At 49.0% G+C, this 21,068-nt stretch overlaps 2 protein-coding genes across 2 annotated transcripts in view; both read left to right on the top strand.

Moving 5' to 3' along the window:
* The window catches only part of ptpn12 (protein tyrosine phosphatase non-receptor type 12), a 40,130-nt gene extending 27,102 nt beyond the window's left edge, over positions 1–13,028 (top strand). Inside the window, exons 12-19 of the mRNA XM_036517512.1 lie at positions 550–635; positions 4,263–4,548; positions 4,663–5,161; positions 7,523–7,594; positions 10,157–10,248; positions 10,598–10,628; positions 12,216–12,326; positions 12,951–13,028. Coding sequence (XP_036373405.1) covers positions 550–635; positions 4,263–4,548; positions 4,663–5,161; positions 7,523–7,594; positions 10,157–10,248; positions 10,598–10,628; positions 12,216–12,326; positions 12,951–13,012 — 1,239 coding nt within the window. The 3' untranslated portion in view covers positions 13,013–13,028. The remainder of the gene's footprint in view (positions 1–549; positions 636–4,262; positions 4,549–4,662; positions 5,162–7,522; positions 7,595–10,156; positions 10,249–10,597; positions 10,629–12,215; positions 12,327–12,950) is intronic.
* A 3,805-nt stretch (positions 13,029–16,833) lies between these two features.
* The window catches only part of LOC118770295 (lysine-specific demethylase RSBN1L-like), a 39,445-nt gene continuing 35,210 nt past the window's right edge, over positions 16,834–21,068 (top strand). The window contains exons 1-2 of the mRNA XM_036517881.1: positions 16,834–17,363; positions 20,897–21,046. Of these exons, the coding sequence (XP_036373774.1) occupies positions 16,874–17,363; positions 20,897–21,046 (640 nt within the window). The 5' untranslated portion in view covers positions 16,834–16,873. The remainder of the gene's footprint in view (positions 17,364–20,896; positions 21,047–21,068) is intronic.

Below are 21,068 nucleotides of genomic sequence, written 5' to 3' on the forward strand. Positions count from 1 at the left end.
CCCGGGGATCTGTGACATAATGGCCTCCGAGCCTGAGAACCGGCCCACAGCTGGAAGAGCAGCAACACCGCACAGTGCCCTCAGAGCAGGCCTGCTGCCTTTCCACTGCATCAGGGCACGGCACACACACACACCGATACACAAACCGATACACACACAGACACACATACACAGTGACACACTCACACACTGACACAAGCACACTTATGCTCCCACACCCACATGCCCTCAGTGTAAAGTGCAGAGTAGACATAGTTATATTTGTAAATACAATGATGTACACTGAAGTGCACTGTGATTATATGGTTATATATACTGTGCTTCAGTGTGTATTTACTATGTAGATTCATAGATCACCTAGTAGTATGGTTCTCAAATGAAAAGGTTCTTTCTTACTTGTTGTAAGTGTTTGTGAATAGAGTGTGCGGTATTTGGATAGTGGTGCTTGTAAACTGTGCAGTTCATCACTGCTGTTGCGGATACTTGCTTGTGTTTGTAAACGCCAGTATTTTAATCTGTTTTAATCCCGCTCTTCTCCCCCCTGCCCAGGACGAGGGCAGTCCGGAGAAAGCAGACCAAAATTCGGACGAGGAGAGATGGGACACGCCTCCCCCAAAACCTCCCCGGATCCGCAGGTAAGGCTTCTGTCTCGCTATGCATCATGGGTAAGCTGAGAGCGGCTCCAGGTGGCTGCCCCATCGGGAGCTTGTACTAGTGTTTCAGTGCCACTGTTAGCTGTGTATCTGAGTGAGAGATGATTCGGAGTTTGGCCACGTGGTATAGAGGACAGCACCGGGGATGTGAACAGGACTGTCCCGGTGGCATCTCCTTGGCAGCTTAGTCCCCGATCCCCCTGGTCCCAGATCGCTCCTCTGGTCGTGTTTTGGCAGAACTTGCCTTGGAGAGTGTGTGGCTCCTGTCAGGAACACAAGCAGCAGTGAAGCCCTGAAAATAAGCAGACCCAGCACCCCAGGGTGACAGAGGCATGGTCTGCCGAGCTTTTTTAAAGCTCTAATGAAATTTACTGCAGTTCTGAGTTCATATTCCTGGTCTGTAATGTTATTGTGGAGGTCAGTGTGGGTCTCAGCTCATAGTCGTGGTCTGTAATGTTGTAGGGAGGACAGTTACACTCAGGGTTCACACTGTAATACTCAGGGGTTCAAGCTCTAAAACTGAAAGTTCTTACACTTTAACATTCAAGATCACACTTTCACACTCAGGGTTCACTCTCTCACTCTCGGGGTTCACTCTCTCTCTTTCGGGGTTCACGCTTGGGGTTCACTCTCTCGCTCTCGGGGTTCACTCTCTTGCTCTCGGGGTTCACTCTCTCTCTCTCGGGGTTCACTCTCTCTCTCTCGGGGTTCACTCTCGCCCTCTCGGGGTTCACTCTCGCCCTCTCGGGGTTCACTCTCGCCCTCTCGGGGTTCACGCTGAGCTCTGTCTCCGGCTGCTCTGGGGTGTGCTCGGTTGGGCCTGTGTGTCAGCACTCTTCGCGGTCACTGCTGTATTACGCTCACTGTCGCTGGAAAACCCGCGTGGTATTTCTCCTCGGCCGTTTGCTGACCGCTCTGTTGCGTTTAAAGTTGTTCGTTGTGTTCCCTTTGTCTGAGCTTCCTTTGAGCACAGTGCAGAGCCGTCTGATGGTGCTTCATGCCATGAACGGTGGCCATGTTTAAGTGCAGTTATCTGCATCGTGTTCTGCATGGTGTCTCAGAGCGTTTCCGCCACCGCTAGTGATTCACGCACGCTCAGCAGTGTGTGCGCGTGCCTGTCTGTGTGTGTGCGCATGCCTGTCTGTGTGTGTGTCTCTGTGTGTCTCTGTGTGTCTGTGTGTGTGTGTGTCTCTGTGTCTCTGTGTCTCTGTGTCTCTGTGTGTCTGTGTGTCTGTGTGTGTGTGTGTGCGTGTGTGCGTGTGTGTGCGTGTGTGTGTGCGAGACTGCAGGAATTCCGCTGAGGGCCGTGTGAAGGTCGAGCAGTGAGTCACAGTGATCAGATACGCTAGGCCCACCCCAGCGCCCTGGTGCCACACTAACTGCCGCTGATGAGGTCATTCTCACTGCGCCTCCATCTTGACTCTGCTGGAGGCCGTGCAGCGTCCCGGGCTCTTTAAGAGGCTCTGCTGGAGGCCGTCCACCGTCCCGGGCTCTTTAAGAGGCTCGGTATGGAAACTCAGAATGCAGGAAGTGGGTCAGTGCTTTGAGTCTGGCTCTGATGTTTGTGTGTAGCTTATGAATAATTGCGCAGCTTAACAGCAGATTTTCTTTGAAATGGCAGTATGTGGAGGGCACGGAGCCGTGTGCGGGGGGAGGATGCAGAAAGCTGTCGGTGCTGTGCAGGAGAGCGAGTGTTGCGGGCACTGTTTTCTCTGCTCTAATGAGTTTCCCTGTAATCCCCTGGGAGTCCCCGTCCTTCCTGTATCGCCCAGGAAAGCAGCGGCGGCGGAGCGCGGAGGAGGCGGATTTGCGCTGAGGAAAAAGGCAGTGTGGAAAGTTTACCGCTGATCCCCGCATTCACAGGGTTCGAGTGCCCTGCTGATAACCTGCGCAGGGTGGAATAATCGCAGCCTGTGTCCCCCCTCGCGCAGATCCTCTTTCCCCAGGCCTCTGCCCCCCTTGGTGGAGTGGTGTGTGTGTGTGTGTGTGCGTGCGTGCGTGCGTGCGTGCGTGCGTGCGTGCGTGCGTGTGTGTGTGTGCGTGCGTGCGCGTGTGCGTGCGCGCACATGGCGGCTGTCACCTCTGACCTCTTGGCAGGGGCGATGTGATGTCATAATGAGATAGAGAGGGTCTGATCTGCAGCTCTGCAGGGAAGCAGGGGGCGGGGCTTCTGAGGGGCAGCCGATTGGACAGGGCTCGTCCTAGGAGTGGCACGTCACACCTGCCACACTACTCATCTTTTTTATCCGTTTGTCCGCTGTTGTGGGTGTACTTTTTGTTCAGAGGAATAACTGAGAGAGAGTTTTTTTTTTTCTGGAAATATTTTTGTAGTCCAAACTGCTATACCATATTAATATCCGTCACCTTTTTGCCGCTGTCATGTAACATCTCTCCCGTACCACGGGTCGTTCTCACGGTTCTAGACTGCCGCTAACTGAAAGCACAGAGCAGTGAAGGGTGGGTGTGTCTCTGTGCGTTAGCGGAGTGTGTCTGTGCACGTTAGCGTTAGCGGGGTGTGTCTGTGCAGTGTGCTCTGTGCTGCAGTGTTAGAGCCAAACCAGAGAGGGCCGTGGTGTGGGGCTGAGGGCGTGCGCTCAGCGCAGGGCCCGGGTTCGAGCAGCGTGAGGAGGAGGTGGCCCTCGGTTGCGGCCTCGGCTGAGGGGATTTTGCTTGTTTCGCTTTGAGGCTGTAGTTTCCATCGCTGATGCTGTGGTTGAGTTTCTCACTGCTGCTCTCCTTATGGTCTCTAACCCCAGCATCCTGGAAACAGTTCTGTGGTTTGTCAGAAAATTAAGATTTTGTCCTAGAACTGCTCCATCAAAAACATACATGATAATGATGAACATTTGACACCATTAAGTGTGAACCACCACATCAAAAAGAGAGAAGCTGATAAGAACGCTCATATCTGATCAAGATCAAAGCAAGAATGTAATCGTTTTGCAAGGGAAAATAGAGGTTTAACCAGATAACCTCTTGACATATTTAAGGTCTTTGGTGTAATCTGCCACCTTGTGGCGGTCTGTGGGATGACATGATACTGACAAGATGAGGGGTCAGCAAGTATGATCACTTTTCACTTATTAATTTTCATCTGATTTTGCTTTGTTACACTTTGTTACGTGTTTGATCTGTTACACTGATTGGTGAGAAATGCAAGAATACAGGTATCCTGCTAACTGAAAAACTGAAATGAAACTGAACTGAAACTGAAATGAATAAGTTGTACTGATCACCCGAACTGCCAGTGAGAGTAGTACCTGGGCTGGTACTGTACCTCTATTAACTTTCCAAACAGTATCCAAATGGTGCTGCAGAATGAGCTAGCTAACAGGCTGGCTTTTGAGACGTCTTTGTTGATTTCATAGTAAAGTTATATATTTCTACTATTTACTTATTTCTATAAACTATATTCTTCTTGAAAGAGATGGTAAATGATTCCATCTTTGGTGACGTAACTTAGATCTTAGGGATATGAAATGGATCAGTTACAGTATTAATGTCTGTCAGTGCGCAGTGATATTAGTGACTTGCTTCTACTGTGATAAACACTGTATGCTTTCTGTCTCACTCTGTCTTTCTGTCTGTGTGTCTGTCTCTGTCCGACAGCACCTGTCAGGTGGAAGGGGACGTGAAGGAGGAGATACTGCAGCCCCCGCAGCCCCGCCCGGTCCCGCCCATCCTCACTCCCTCCCCACCCTCCGCCTTCCCCACGGTCACCAACGTGCGACAGGACAATGACCGCTACCACCCCAAGCCAGTGCTGCATGTGTTGGCCTCGGAGCAGAACCCGGACCTCAACGAGAACTACAACAAGGCCCCCGAGGGCGGGCCTTCCCCTGTCCCCGCCCCCGTCCCCGCCCCAATCGCTACCCCTGTCCCAACTCCTGTTCCTGTCCCAGTTTCCACCCCTGTCCCCACCCCTGTACCAACTCCTGTCCCCGCCCCTCTCCCTGCGCCTGTCTCCGCCCCCGGCTCTGGCCCCTCCCCCGGCCCCGCCCCCGCAGAGGGCCTGGAGAAGAAGCTGGAGCGGAAGCTGAGCATTGAGATAAAGAAGGTGCCGCTGCAGGAGGGCCCGCGCAGCTTCGAGGGGAACAGCCTTCTGCACCGCACCCACGCCTTCAAGTCCAAATCCCACGCCAGCAGCAGCTCCCTGTGCGAGGACTCCCACAGCTCGCCCGAGTGTGACGCCCCGCCCCGCCCCAACCACCTCCCGCTGCAGGACAAAGGCCAGGCCGCCTGGTCCCGTTCCGGCTCGGAGAAGCCCCCCTCCCCCTCCCCCGCCCCCAGGACTGCTCTCAGCTTCACCAACCCGCTGCACTCTGAGAACTCGGACTCCGAGGGCGAGGGCCGGCCCCTCAGGGCCCGGTGGGACCCCAGCGAGAGGACCAGCATCTCCACCGCAAGTGCCACTGTCTCGGCCGCCCTGCCGGGCGAACCTCACCCCGCCCGCAGGGTCACCTCCATGTCCATCGCCAGCCAAATTTCGCCCTCAGAACCTGCAACAAGTACGTAGGGCCTCGGTCTCCCTCTGCGGGGCCTGACCCTGCGCCCGGGGGCCTCCTGGCGGGTCAGAGTCTGTTTCAGAGAGCAAGAGTGGCAGGCAAAGCAGGGGGCAGGAAAGTGCACTCACAGTCAGAGCAGGTTAACACAGTGCACTCACAGAACAGGTTAACACAGTGCACTCACAGTCAGAGCAGGTTAACACAGTGCACTCACAGTCAGAGCAGGTTAACACAGTGCACTCACAGTCAGAGCAGGTTAACACAGTGCACTCACAGTCAGGGCAGGTTTACAGAGCAGGTTAACACAGTGCACTCACAGCCAGAGCAGGTTTACAGAGCAGGCTCACAGCTGGAGCTGTGCTGGACCACAGTCAGATCAGAGAGGAGAGTACAGAACAGGGCTGTGATTCGTCAGTGCCATGGTAACAGCTCTGACACTGCTCATTACAGCAGAGAGGAATGAGTGCCTATGGGAGAGATTTATTCATGGAAAGGTTGTCTTTGTTTGTTTACTGACTTATTTTGCCATGAATGAGCTGTCTTTGCTGAAATGTCTTGGTTTGTATGTGCTGACTGGTCTTGCTGCTGACTGGTGGGGGTAAGGGCAGGGGCGGGGGGCGGGGGGTGTCTGCTCGCTGGGCCCTTCCTGGGCAGCTCTGCTGATGATTGGCTTAAATTGGGGGCATGTGCAGCTTGCTGGTGGGGGGGGGGGGGTCCAGGGGACAGATGAAATTGGGCCTTAACCGTGTTTTTGTGGCCAAAGTGCAGATTAAGCTTACATCTGTCTGGTGAGCAAACCACAAGCGTGTCCAGTTCCCTGCTCACGAGCTGCTACCAGCCTGCTGTGTGTGTGTGTGTGTGTGCGCGTGTGTCTGCCTCTGCCTCTGAATAGCCTGGAGGCCACAGTGGAGGCTGGTTAGCCCTGTCAGACCTGGTCTGTTTACTACATGGCTTGCATAGCACACCTCCTTCAGTAAGAAAGGCTTACATGACTTTCTGCCTCACATCTGAAACCTGAAATCTGAAACCGCATATAGAGCTCAGCTGCAAAAGATAATTATCATATTCTCATTTGAAGATGATTTACATTGCTACGAATGAGTGAATGAATAAATTAAAATGTTTTCTTTTTACGTTCAAAGTAGGCTTCCATTTTTTCAGTATTAGATTTTTCTTCTTCATAATTCAATGTTAAATATTGTTTGAAAATGGGATCTGGGTGAAACAATTATTCAAGCGCAGGTTGGGTTCTATGGCCTGGGCTCGAGGCTGGCAGTGTTAAGGGCAGACAATGACTTGGGACCCCACTGTGATCTCGTTCTGCCATGTTATGGTGGGCGTGTCCACAGGGTCTGCACATGTCACCACTGATGCACCATGTAACTTGCTGGTGGCCTGAGATTCGCTCAGCTGATGTCAGGGAGATGTGCCGATCCTCCGTTGGGCATCTGCTCTCCTGGTGCACTGTGGGACTTGTAGTGTGGAAAATAGCTGTTGGCTGCATGCCAGTGTATTGGAGAACTACACAGTGCTTCAGCTCTCCTGTGTGAGTGCATTGGTTGGTGCAGTGAAGGCAAGCTTAGTGCCAGTAGCGGGCAATTACAGAGTTAGGGTGTATGCTTAGGGAGCAGAAAAAGAAAATAAATTATTACATTAAGAAAACAGTAAGAATGACATACATTGTTACTTTTAGTTGAAGAATTTAAGATTGAGATTTTGTATTGTCATTTTCATAACAAATACATATGCAGCTATAAGTAATACTGATTTTACATATTGGATTGGAATGGTACTTTTTAAGGTTAATCTGCAACATCCTTTAAAGAAGTGATGAGTAAGCCTTTAGGTCTCTTACAATTACTCTACATGAGCTTGAGTTTACTCTTGTGACGATTCTCACCCTTAATGTAATCAGTGCTCAGAACAGCCTGAACACACCTGTGGGAGATGGAAGGCATCCATAAACATGGCTCTGTGGGGGAACCGCTGTGGGGTTGTGCTGTGTGCTGGTCTGCTGGGGGCGGGTACCTGTATGTGTGCTTATTGCATCACCAATCACCAATCACTGTGGGGAAAAGTCATGCGCATTATCCACCAATCACAGCTTGTCAGTAGAGAGATGGACTTGATCAACATGAAAAATGTTTTGATCAAAGGCTGGTATCTCTCTGCATTTTTGCTTCGAGTTCATTCGTTTCATCCAGCAAAATCATCCGTCTGTCTTGATTTGGGCTACTTGGCTTGCGTGGGCGGGGCCGCTGGTTTTGGCCGAGGTGAGGCGGGGCTGCTGCTCTTCAGTTTGTGTTTCAGGCTTTGTGCCACACTCACCCCCTGGTCAGTAACACCTGCTCTCGTCTGATTCAGACTGTGATGACAGTGAAGACTCGCCCCCTCCCCTGCCCGAGAGAACCCCCGAGTCATTCTATCTGGCCTCAGGTGCGTTCTGTCGGCCCTCCTTATGATGCTGTTCAGGCTCAGACCACGAGAGGGCGCCAAGATCACCTCCTCACACCATGAACAGTGTTTGACTTCAGGTTCACCGATTGGACAGAGGAAGATCTAGAAAAAGACAAGCTGTAGTGAAATTAAGTATAGGGTACCATTATATATATATATAGTATAGAGTACATTATATATTATAAACACATTGTAAGCACAGGGGAAAATAAACCAGAACTCTTCATTCTCAAATGTGAGTAACTGAGTGAAAAAGTACAACATATAACTCCAGTACAAAGTTATAATGATGATTTCTTGCTACAAACTCCCAGCTGGAAGATTTTAAAATTCTGCTCTTGTTTTGAAAAAGTTGGTTGCTGCCTTGGTGAGGAACTCGATGAGACTTTGAAATATTCCACAGTGGGATTTTAAAATATTCCGCTTTACACTCTCACCCTGTAAACCTTTCACAAATTTTTCATTTGAACATTCTGCAGCCTCATATGTAAGACTAGGTGCAAAATTTAGGAAGGACAGTTGAGCTTCTGGCTGTACTCATTTTCAAAACCATTATCCGACTTTACCCTCTGTTAAGGTTAAAAGTCATTTAACCTGAGATCAGCATTATCTCACACTTCCTGACATTTTAGCTACCTGTTGTATTAAAACTGCATTCCCGGTGCACAGACCCAGGGACTTGTGGGTAAGGAAGGCGATTCATGAACCACGCGGCACCCGCACACGAACCTTCCCGCCGGCAGCACGACAGTGATAATCAGCGAGTGAATGAGATCTGAAAGTGACTCCCAGTCCGCATGCTGTCGGACATCGGGGTGAAGTGCAGGACGTCATCAGCTCAGACACCGTGATCGGAGCGGAGAGGAGAGCGGAGCGGAGCTCATCTCCGTGGGCGGGTGGGGAGATCGGCGCTGCCGATGATGGCTCTCCGCTCCGTTATCATTCACAGCGAGGGCACGTCCTCGCGCTGTAATATCAGCCGTAATTCATGCAGGATGAAATTGGCTTTGATGGGAGTGCGCGGAGCCAGAGAGAGAGATGTGAAGATGTGGTTGATTGAATTTTTTTTTTACACAGGTAGATGTTATGCATCTGCTATTTCCAAACAGCTGCATTATTTTTTTTAACAGTTTGGAGCTTCAGGGTTTTTTCCCTTTGGTCTGATAATTTTACACATGGGCAGATTCAGTAATGCGGATACAGTGTTTACGTGCTGGATCCTCTCCTGCGCTAATCAGACTCCAGCTCAATGGGTCGTGTGTTTGCGGGTTGATTACGATGCTGACCAATGGTTTTGCTCTGAAAACGGGACCCCAGTGCCCCCCACAGAGAGACCTGTGTAGCTGCATCCAGGTGCCTGCTCATACACCGTGCTGGAAGTTTACCCGCGCTGGCTTTGACGAAGCAGGCCCTAATTAGCCGCTCGTTTGCATACTGAGTCCTGGTTTGGAAGGGCCGCACTGACCAGGTGTCTGAGACCAGGTTGTTGTCCAGGAGCAGGCGACATGATGAGTGATGCTCTTCCCGTATGAAACTGCCGACTGACACGTTATATGGCAAGCAGAGCATGTGATTGTAAGCATAGACATGGCTGATTATAAGCGATCGGAGGAACCCGTGCAGGAGGTGAATATGAGTCGTGGGAGCAGTACAGTAGTATTCCCTGCAGTCACTGCTCACAAATCGGCTGTTTACGCTAAATCATTCCAGCCAAACCTTGCATGGTTAGGCTTCGGTTTTAAATGATGCGGTTAAACACAACTATTGAAGCTAGATTTGTAAAACATGCCGCTTTCGTGGTAAGGAGCAAGGCTCTTAACTGAAAGGTTGCCGGTTCAAATCCCTGCTGGGGCACTGCTGCTGTACTCCGGGTAAGGTGCTCAGCCCAGAAGTGCCTCAGTAAATATCCAGATGTTTTAATGGATAAAATGTACATAACTGTAAGCGGTGCAAGTTGCTTGGATAAGAGTGTCTGCCAAATGGCAGTAAGGTGACGTAAATGGGCCTCGCAGCCCAGGAGGATGCTGTAAACTGCAGGTCAGGAAAGTAGCTGAGCTGCAGTGTTGGGTCACCTCTGTGACAGAGTTGTTGATGCCCAAACACTGCTGCTCCGGCCAGGCTGTGAGGTTTTGGAGTTGGTGCGTGGAGACCAGGAGCGTTTGGGGTGAGATTGATGTCATTTCCTGGTCATCGGCTCTTTCGTATCGCCCACTAATTGTCAGTGGAGTGGGGGATTAGCAGCGGATGGGTGAATTTAAGTGGACAGTCAGCACTTCAAACCGTACGGCACTCTTACAGGGTCCAAATGTGGCATGTTTCACATTTGCCTGCCTCTGAAATGCAAATGGACACTTTGGCATCTGAGTGCTTTTAATCAGCGATGTGACCTTCCTCTGCCTTGCAGCCGGCACACCCGCTGTCTGCGGCTCTCAAACTGCCGGAACAGAGAGACTTCCTCTCCAGTCTGAGAGCAGCGCGGGAGTCTGCTTTGGGTGTCCCCTCCAGCTGGGCTAACTCTCTCCCTCTCCCTCTCTCTTGCAGACTCTCCAGGCCATAGGAGCAGCACTGGAGGGAGCCTAGCGGCCTGGACCGGCTCCCCAGACATTTTGGGAACAGCAACAGACTTCCCTCAGGTGAGGTCATGTGACCAGAGCCCCTAGTAAAAACATCTTCCTTTTCTGATTACCTCTGAAAAGGGTGGAAGTGTAGCATAGTGGTAAGGAGCAGGGATTGTAACCGAAAGTTTGCTGGTTTGATTCCCCGCTGGGGCACTGCTGCTGTACCCTTGGGCAAGGTACTTAACCCACAATTGCCTGAGTAAATATCCAGCTGTATATATTAATAACATGTAAAAAAAACTCAAATCTATGTAAATTGTCCTGGATAAGAGCGTCTGCTAAGTGACAGTGTAATGTAATGTAAAGCTGCATTTCTGAGTCCTCTGTGACCTGACCTGTCCTCTCTCTCTCCCTGTCCCCACAGAGTGCGAAGACCCCCAGGAGTGCAGAGAAAGGTAGGCGGAGCCTCACAGTTGGGCGGTCATGTGATGCCGTGCGCGTGGTGTGTGTGGAGGATCGTGGGGGGGTTCTGAAATCGGGCCAGCCCCTCCCGCTCGGCGGTTGAAAGCACAGTAGTGGCTCTCTGCACGGGCAGAGCTCAGCCATGCTGTTTGATCTGAGGGAGGATGGGTGTGATGAATGGAGAGAGCAGCTCTACTGAGTGCTGCGGCGGTGACCTCCCCCCTCATACCGCTTGGGGCTGGGGGGGGTGAATTCCCAGGCTGCTTCAGTCTCACTCCTGACACAGCCCACGCCTCTGAAATGCTAAACAGCATCACAATCCCTGCACAAATAATTAATCTGATCGTCCTCTGAGATTACTGTGAAAATGAATGATTCATGTCATTAAAAGACACTAAATAGCCCTGTCTGGAATTATGTGTGTGTGTGTGTTTGGGGGTTAGAGAGAGTGGATCTGTGTCTGTGATGGGGGCTGAGAGTTTGTGAGTGTCTGGTGGGAGATGGATCAGAGAGACTGTGTGTGAATGTGTGTGTCTGTAGGTCTGTGTGTGCGAGTTAGGGAATGGGGAGTGTGTGTGCGCGTGCGTGTGTGTGTGTATATGTGTGTGTGTGTGTGTGTGTGTGTGTGTGTGTGCGTGTGTGTGTGTGCGTGCATATATCTGTGTTTAGGTCTGTGAGTGTGTGAGTGTGTCTGTGTGCGCGAGTGCGTGTGTGTATATATGTGTGTGTGTCTGAGTGCGTGTGTGTGTGTGTGTGTGTGTGTGCGCGTGAGTGTGAGTGCGTGTGCGTGAGTGTGAGTGCGTGTGTGTATATGTGTGAGTGCGTGCGTGCGTGTGAGTGCGTGCGTGCGTGTGAGTGTGTGCGTGTGAGTGCGTGCGTGTGTGTGTGTGTGTGTGTGTGTGTGTGTGTATATGTATGTAATCTCTCTGGTGTGAGGCTCCCCGGCTGTCAGTCACTCCTGCGTGGGTTAGCGCTGTGCTCCCTAGCGGCTGCTGTCTGGTCTCCCTTCCAGCTGTGTTTTCCCCACACCGTCCCCTGCCAGCCTGGAAGAGCTCTCTCTCTCTCTGCGGTGTGTGGGAGGCCTGTTTACACTGGCTCTGTCAGGGAGGTGCAGCTCACCTGCTCGGGGCCCAGGCCAGGGGGCACCCCACTGTGGCAGCAGGCCACTCACACAGGCCCTGGGTCTCAGCCTGTCTGAGACCCACTCTGAGTGATTACACCATTTAAATGACATCACATGCTTGCATGTTATGCTTTCAAAGGTGCTGCACTGTGGAGCTTACTGCTGTTAACTGCAACTTAGCAATGATGTTTGTTACTGCAACAAGAATGAATAGTTACCTTGGTATCTTCATACATTTGAGGTTTTTGGCCTCCAAAGTTTACCATCCTGTGTAATCTGACTGTGTAGTCATGATGGGTAATCTGAAAGTAAAGCGCATAATAAATGTACAGACAGAATAGGTTAAAGCCATTCTCAGCTGTATGCATAAGTACCATGAGACAGCAGGCTGGGTGATCTGGCTGTAGCCCCGCTTGCCCTGCATGCGCCTCCGGTAACAGCCCCCTCTCTGCCCCAGATGAGCCGGGAGAGGGGGGGAACAGGAAGACGTGTGTCCCGGGAGAGGAAGTGAGTCCTGCCAGCACGCATGCTGACGCGGTGGGGGAGAGCGAGGTTGCCACGGAGATGGGTGAGCGAGCGAGCGAGGGGCTGGTTCTCACACCCCGCCACACCGTGTCACTCCACAAGCCCCAGCCCCACTGACTCATGGGAAAATCCTCTACTCACTCTCAGAGCGTAGAGGATTTTCTGTGTTTCTCCTGTGTGCACGTGAACCCAACGCCCTTAAATACAGGAGGAGAAAAAAAAAAACTTGCTTCTGTCGTTCATTACACATGAAGCCGTAAAAGAAAAGATGGTTTAAGTTGTACTGTAAGTTGCCTGGTTTTGCTGCTGGAACCAGGACTGAGAAATACACGCCACTCAGCACAATTCCCCTCACAGACGGCCGCTGGAAAATTGCTACCTTGAGAATCTAAACGAATGAGGTCAGGGAGGTCAGACAGTAGTGACCTCAATCTCCGCTCCTGCCATGTGGCCCAAACGCTGGAATCAAAAGTTGGATTTCGACCTTCACTGCACACTGTTCCAAAATTTGAGCTCTGTTTAGTTTTTTCCTCCCAGACAGAAGCTACGCTGAAAGTCCTGTCCCATGCATATGGAAGCTCTCAGTCACCGTGTGCATCTCTCTCTCTCTCTCTCTCTCTCTCTCTCATCCCTGTGGTGTCTCACTGTCCACTCTGCTGTTTTGCAGGATTCAGTAACCGCTGCACAAAGCCCAGGGGCCCCCGGGACCCCCCCGCAGAATGGACATGATAGCTGCAGACCCCCCCCCACCCCCCACCTCCTCCCGCGCCTCCTCCCGCGCCTCCTCCGGGCCAGGAGCAACCTCCCTCTCCTTAAAGCACCACTGTGTATGGATGAGAAGACTGTACTCTCCACACTTCAGACACGGCCCTTTCCGACTAACACAATCTGAAGCAATGTAGATAATCTCCATAACGCAATGGTACATATTCTACTGTACTTGTACTGTCTGCCAGGGGTTCTGTATTCTGGTGCTAAATCTGCTTCTTGCTGGGACCATTAATCTGCCTTATTTACTTAAAGGATTACTGATGGATTTTTGTTTTTAATTCAAGAAAAAAAACAACTCTTTCTATTCTTCCTCTGTTACAGTACTTTTAGACTTGTATTATTATGATACAGTACGACACGTATTCATAGGGGCAGTGGACTACTGTTTTTTTTTTTTTTTGTTCTTTGCTAACTTCTTGATAGCTATATATGCATCGGTTTATTAATGTACAGGGCAAGTAGGTATATAATTTGACAAATTTACTGTCGCTAAATATTCTTATTAACAGAAGATGTAAGAAGTCTCTGCATGATCCCAAACCCTTGTGTACCTTTGGTTGTAAATTATTTGCCCTTCTGTTTCTCGATAAAATTTCAGGGTTTTTTTATTTTAATTTCTTTCCTTTTTTTAAATAATAAAAAAAAAAAACGGCTGGACACTCTGCCAGCCACCGAGATGGCACGGGCTCAAGATTGTAATAATACTTTTTTTTGTAAATTGTATTGTAAAGGTTATTTTTCTATGATATCTTGTTTTATTCTCGGCCCATACTCTGCTGTACCTCTCTGGCCTTGGGGCCTGCCTGTGCCTTTGGAGAAACTGACCCTGGATCAGTGGCACGTGCACGCCACCGTGGCAGTGCCTCCAGGGTCTCGCTCAGCCACCCTCCCACACAGACCTGTTTGTAATGTTCCAGAAATCATTCGAGTTGTCAGTAAAAAAAAAAAGAAAAAAAATTCATATGTGCTCGTTTTCATTTCACCTCCTCCTCCTGAGACTCAGTTGTAGCGTATTACATTGCAAAACACATCGTGCATCATGTAATTATAGCGTTCTGTCAGACTGTGCCTCACTCAAACAGCTGTTTTTCTACGGTGTTTCTTACCTGAAATTCAAGAAATCGCAGGCTAGAAAAGGTTCACAGTTGCAGAACTGGAAAGTTAGTGTTACTTGCATGAAAAGATCAAAGGGGCAGTACAGAAGCATTAATGTCTGGTACAGATTTACACTGAAAAGATGCTCTATGCTAGTACACCTCACATACTGAGTGAATCTGTGATGCTCTCTGCTGTTGGAGTATATTCAGTTAAATACAGTTAAATAAATATTGCCTCTGATGGTCCTAATTTACTGCAAAGCCGCATTCCATGAACTGAGATCCTGCCGGTCAACAGGATGTGTCTCTGTCTCCTTTCTCATGTGCAGCAACAGAGATGCATCACCTGTGAGGCGTATGAGCAGCGGTGGCAGTCTGTCTTTAGTTCAAGTCCTGCAGAGAAACAACAGTTAAGAAAATCAAAAGCTGTGTCATTACCCCGGGTTTTTAAGAGTGACTTTGCAAAGAGCAAATCTATTTTTAAATGCACTCAGCAGGGTACTCACACTGTGTTGGTGCCCCCTCTAAACTGACTAGAGCACGCTAGCAGGTACAGCTTAATGCTGCAGGAGATTATAACATCTCTGGATGAAGTTCACGGGCTGCAGGGACTCCTGTTTGGCCTACAAAGATGGATTCATATTTAATTAGGGCTTTCTGTGAGGTCTTCTAAAGCAGGTTCAATAAAAGGATACCTGATAGCAGGAGATATGCTTCAGCACAGCACAGCACAACCCTTATTGCTGTTAATTTTTAGGTGCCGTTATGAAGTCTAACTGCGAGTGTAACTGCGTTCCTGACCCCTTCAATAAGATTTCCCTCGGCTTTCTCCGGAAGCCGGCGCTCCATATCTGGCGCTAGATTTAATCTAATCTGTGTGTTCCTGCTCAAGACTGTGATTTGTAAAAAGCTGTAGGATAACATGATTTTTAAAGATTACAGTCTCTCATTGTGCTCCCCGCGTTGCTTTGGGAATTGCGTGTCAGCCTCCCCGCGCTAAAACCACTTTTCAGGCTGCGCCGGAGCCCAGGACTGCGGCTGCTGCTCTGGGGCGGCCGCTTATGCGTCTGCCCAACTTCTGCGTCTCTGCTGGTAACAATCCTTTGTCTCTGTAGAGGAGTTACTGCATTGATGCAACATCAGAAGTTATTTTCCCCCCGCAGTAATTGCTAAGGGAGTCCCTCGTCTAAAATACACTACAGTGAACGCCTTTTGATTGCAAAGCATGGACGGACTCCAGCGGAGATTAAGCCGCTAATACTTTGCTAGCTGACTTCATTGTTGTGCTCCTGCTGTGGGAGAAGAGCTCTGGGAGCCGCAGGACCGTCCCGTTTTCAGCACCGGCCCTGAGTAAAGCGCAGTTTCTTTTTCTTACTTGCGTTGCGGCAATAAATAGAGCTTTTGTACGATAGCCTACCCATCACCGACACCTTTGTTTTGTCAAGCGTACCTTTCCCTTTTGTCGCCTGTAACGGTAACTTATTTTTATTACTAGCAGAGCATACTACATTTTACTTAATCAGTCTGGATGATGAATGGATTCTGAAAGGCTGACATGCAGCAGTCTCGGCAGGCTGCGCCGGGAGCCTCGCTTCTTCAGAGGCCGAGCCTTTCAGTCGGATGTCCTGCGGCGCGTTAAAGAGGGGCGTTTGAGGCCTGAGTGCGGAGTCGGCCGGCGTGCGGCGCGCCAGCTTCCGTCCCCGCTCCCGCCTCGCTCCACATGAGCGCACCGCTGAAGCTGTGACGCGCTGGCGGGGCGACCTGTCATCCCGGCCGCCTGTCATCCCGGCCGCGCTGCGCTTCGCGGCGCCATGCCTGTGGGATTTCCCGAGAGTCCGGCGGACAGCGTCTTCACAGCTGGATCGCCACAGCGGCTGAGCAGTTTAACACAAAAAACACGATGCCACGCTCTTGAACTTACAAAGACGGCCCTAGATGTTCCTCTATGGAACAAACTTAACGGTTTAAGATTACATTTTAAAGGTCAGATTTTACATAAGTAATTACAGTGCTATCACTGTTATAGTAAAAATGTAACAAACATGGAGAATATAAGTCTTAGGCCATTATACAAAATCACAATAACCAAGCCAATAACGCGCGTGTCTGTAATTAGCTAGCTAACTCATAGCATAACATACAAAGTGAATATGTGGCTACCTGTCAAACAACAGTTTGTTTCGTAATTAATATTTTTGACCTCTTTCAGATAATAACCTACGTAAGAACACAAACGGGAGTGTAAACACGAGTAACTAGGTAGTCAGTGAAAAAGGTCATCGGTCACTTTCGGGCTTACTTCGAATAAATGGAATTACAATCACAGCATCACAGCCAACAAAAAACGGTACATACACATACATATTTGATTACAAAATTTCTATGCACTTGCACAGTGTGGCTTCATATTATAAACTGTATCTTGCCTGAAGTGAAATCATGAAACTTATTTTATTTTATCTATCATCGTCTTTAACATAAGGTATTTTCATCTTGCCTTTTCCCGCGTTCTGATACTTGCAAGGCGCCCCATTGCTCCTCCTACTCTTGGATTCTCGGTTGTCAATCATGCAGAAACCCCGCCTTCGACCTTCTCCGCTTGTCAGTAGATGTAACGCTCCGCCCCTCTCTGCCTGTCAGTCGTCACGACGCTCCGCCCCTTCTCTGCCTCTTACACAAACAGCAGCAGCGGACGGGGAGAGTAAATAGAGAAAGCCCCAAGATGGCGGAGTCAGTGAGCTTCATTCACTTCGCGGCGGCGGATAAAAGCCCGCTCCCAAAACCCAAGGAACCCAAAGCAGCATCAGAAAGCCGACCGCAGTCTTCCCGGGACCACCACCCCCCGCCGCCCAAGAAGGTCCGGAACGAGGAGAAGAGCCTTAAACCCAAGAAAGTGAACGGAGAAGGCGGAGGAGGGGGAGGAGGAGGCGGCGCGGCGGAGAAGCAGCACCAGAAGCAGAGTTATGGCAGCCCGACAACATGGGGCTTCGGTCCCGTTAAGGCGAGCAACCCTGCGGCACCAGTCCAGGCACCGATCCACAAGGTCTTTAAGCAGAGCGATTTCCTCGCGTCCCCTTCGAAATCCAAGAAGCCCAAGGAGAAACGAGAGAAAGAGAAGGAGAAGAAGAAACACAAGCTACCCACTGCAACTAACAGTCTGATCAGCTCCGGGGTGAAGAAGGAAAACGGGGAGGTGAAGTTGGTGCAGAAAGGTAACGTTGTAACGTTTGGGAGTTGCAGCCAACGTTATCTGACTGCTATCTGTAAATACTGTCTGCAGCTAATGTTAGATATGCAAACAATATAGCTTTATTATGCCAGTGTGCTTGTTTGAAGAAAAAAATGTTGGCGATCGAGACGGTGTTGATGCATGTACGTTGCTCCCGTTGCGGAAAACAGGAGCATGTGGGCCATGGAGCGGACGATGTGCTCTCTACGTTACTTAGCTGCTTAGCTAACAAGCTAGCTTGTTGTGCGAATAGGTGCCTGTTGTGTATGTGTATTGTTGGGTGGTTTCAGATTTCCTATGTAATTTTAGCGTTGAATTTCGATTTCCAGAAATAAATTTGGTTTGTTTTAAGCATTTTGATACTTTGCTGCGCATTTGGTCGACATTTCTAGCTAGGCTAGTTAAACAAATTAGAATACGATAAGACACGGTCTAGTCTAGCTGCCATGGCGTGTGCTGCTGTTAGCCAGCGAACTATGCGAGTCTTTTTAAAACATTTAGACCGCTGTAGGTTTCGCTGTGATGGCTGAGTGCACTTTGATATGAACTTTGGTTAGCGTGCTTGCTAACGTGTAGAGTTACTCTCTTGATAAACGGATATATTACCCAAAGGGACCGTGGGGTGCAACGGCATAACTGACGTTAGCTGTATGAGGATCATGTGTTTTGGAAACGTCCACTCGTTCGTTATTATCTGAATTATATCAGTCATTCAGGGCAAGTTAGCCACAGTGTCAGTTGTTCCTCATTTGCCACTGCGTAGCTGTCCAGTTAATCCGGATAATGAATTATATTTAAGCTGTTTGTCCGTTTGACGTCTTATTAAAATATTTGCAAACAGGCGTGGAAAGATGCGTAGGCACAGACAGCGTGAGATGAGGAGTATGTCATTATGATCGTGCACCATTGCGGTCGGAGGCAGCGCTGGAAGTGAAAGCTGACTGCACTCTGAACATCGCCCGCCATTTAGTAATGTTTCCAACCACGCCCCCAAAATAAAACTGGAGGAACATGGCAAGGCAATTGCGCACTGTATGGAATGCCATTGCAATCAGGTGGCTGCCAGAAAATGTATTTGTTCTTTCTAATTATTGAATTATGGTGCGTTGTAATTTTTTTTTTTCTCGTAGAAACTGAGACGCACTCGTAGTCCTTTGGCTACGTGGCGGTGTGTATGTCCTGTGTAAATGACTCTGGCAGCGAGTCACCGCTTCAGATCCCCCGTTCGCAGGTGCCTACTGGGTATTGTCCGCGCTGACCTCCAGGGGCCATCGCGGGGGGCCCTCGTTACTAAGGCCGTGATGTCATCTCACTGCCCTAGCAACGCCGTCCTCAGAACGTGGCTTTAAAAGTGCGGGCGCTGAATGGGCTCGTGCGGCCGTAATTGTGTGCGCGTGCTTTGGTGCAAGACAGAAATGAGTGATTTCACAAAATGGGCTTCAACAGGAGATAAAATCTGCTGCACAACGCCATCTCATCCGTCCTCAGTCGCTGGGATGTTGGGCATTTCTAACATTCCCTTCTCCAACTAGATTTACGCGGGATTTTGTAGGATAGAATTTATAAGTTGACTAATGTTGATTTATTTCTTTCACAATTTTACCAGCTATGCGTAGATTTTGAGTTAGTTTCAGACAGCAGGCTATCGTATACATTTGATGACGTGTTTATTTTTGTGTGCAGGCCTGTGTAGGTATCAGGGGTCTTGCTGTGCTGTTTTCAGGATGTGAACAAATTAGCTCTGTTCGGTGTCTTCACTTCATTGTAACAGACAGAACTGGGATTTAACTTTGTTTTGGTTTCGATGATAACTGATTCTTGTCATTTATTTAGGACAGTGGGTCAGATGGAATTAAGTTGTTTTGGAGAATTTGGAGATTTTTAATTTTAAATGTACTACTTTCAGTTTGTTTCAGTTTTTTTTTTATTAAAATGAGTTGTCCCTCTCAGTGTGGGTACGTTTTTGTAGTGTTTTATTTGTGGAACTCCATGAGATTGCTTGTAATGCTTTGTGAGAGTATATTAGTGCACCCCTAGTTTATGGCTGCTCCGTATGCTGTTTGTGGTTGGAAGGTGTTGGATTTAAGCCTAAAACCACACATTTTGAAAATCCCGAGAGAGTCTACTTATATTATGCTCATTTTATGATTTGGCTTTCATTTGCCATTTCATTTGGCGGGCAAACATTGTTGTACCACTTATTAATTATTGCATATCGTAAAAACAGTGTATTAGCAAAAAAAGCAGCAGTTAATGATTCGAGCCGATGGTGTAGCTCATGGTTATAGGGGAGATGGTTGGAGGAATGGGTCCCGGGTCAGCAGAAGCAGGGTCGTCAGGAAGGATGCGGTGGTGGCATCGCGGCTGTAGTGCGTGTGGAGGACTCCCTGCTCAGACAGCGCGTAGCACGCATTTCGTTTGCAGGTTCAGTTTTGCTGCATGCTGCTGGTTCACATTAACCCCGGTGTATGCAGGCTAGATGCAGTCACTGGCCTGGCGTGTCTGTGAAGCCGTGTAGTGCGACATGGCCAACGTTTCTTTCAGCTGAATTGTTTGAGGAATTGCTGACACGCCACAGGAGTTCTGAAATCAGGGGTGTTGTAGTATCACTGCTTCCGAATGTGGCCGTGACTAACACCAAGCATGCTGGTTTTTTTTTTTTTTGGTAGCTTGCTCAGTGTATTTAAAGTACAGAACATACATCTGGGGCATGTAGTATCACCTACTATTTGTACCAAAAGCAAACACCTTTCCCCATACACTGGCTGTGTAACCGTCCTTATAGTAGGTCTCTACAGATGGATAAAGTAAACTTCTGTTCTTGCCACGGCTTGCTTTGCGAGCTCATAATCTTCCACACCTGTCCAGTTTTTTTTTTGGTGCTCTTGCTGTGTTGTCATTGTGGGCCTTCTTTTAAGATACTTGCTGCTTGTTGGTTTGTGGGACGACCTGGCCAGAAACAGCTGCTGCAGTGTTATGCTAGCAAACGGTTGATCTTCATTGGCTGTTGGCAGCCCCTCTTGTAAGATGGGCCTATGGAACCTGATACTCTGTGCAATTCTGGCAGAGGTTTTCTGACATGCTGGAAATCGTATCACAGCTCGCAGGTGCTCCAAACAGCATTTACCCTAGCTCCAGGCACTCTGAGATCTAAGCCATAGAGTCACCATGGGATTCTGGATTACATAAACCAAGTTAATCATAGTGAAATTGGTAATTGGCTTATTGGTGCTAAATTGGGGCTAAAATTGAACTGTGTCATCATACTGTTTCATGAACTGAAGAAGATTGGGATGGTTCTAAAAGTTATTTGTCACTAAAGCTTTAGCAGTTGGCCAGATTACTTGTACACATCACAGTGAGTAAAAAGTGTTGTGCTTTTTTTTTTATTTTATTTTTTATTTTAGTTACTGCGTGAATATGGCCGCGCAGGTTAGTGATTTGAATGGAGTCTGTCTCCAGTTACGGTGTTGTAAATGATATAGCTTGAAATAACACTTGTTTTTTCTGTTTCAGACCATAACAGTAAGGACAAGGAGAAAGAGAAGAAAAAGGAGAAAGACAAAGATAAAGAGAAGGACAAAGAGAAGGAGAGGGAGAAGAAGAAACACAAAGTCATGAATGAAATTAAGAGGGAAAATGGAGAGGTGAAATTGCTCCAGAAAGGTGAGCTATCGCCTGCATGATC

The sequence above is a fragment of the Megalops cyprinoides genome, chromosome 23 (genome assembly GCF_013368585.1).
Source record: "Megalops cyprinoides isolate fMegCyp1 chromosome 23, fMegCyp1.pri, whole genome shotgun sequence".
Classification (NCBI taxonomy): Eukaryota; Metazoa; Chordata; class Actinopteri; order Elopiformes; family Megalopidae; genus Megalops; species Megalops cyprinoides.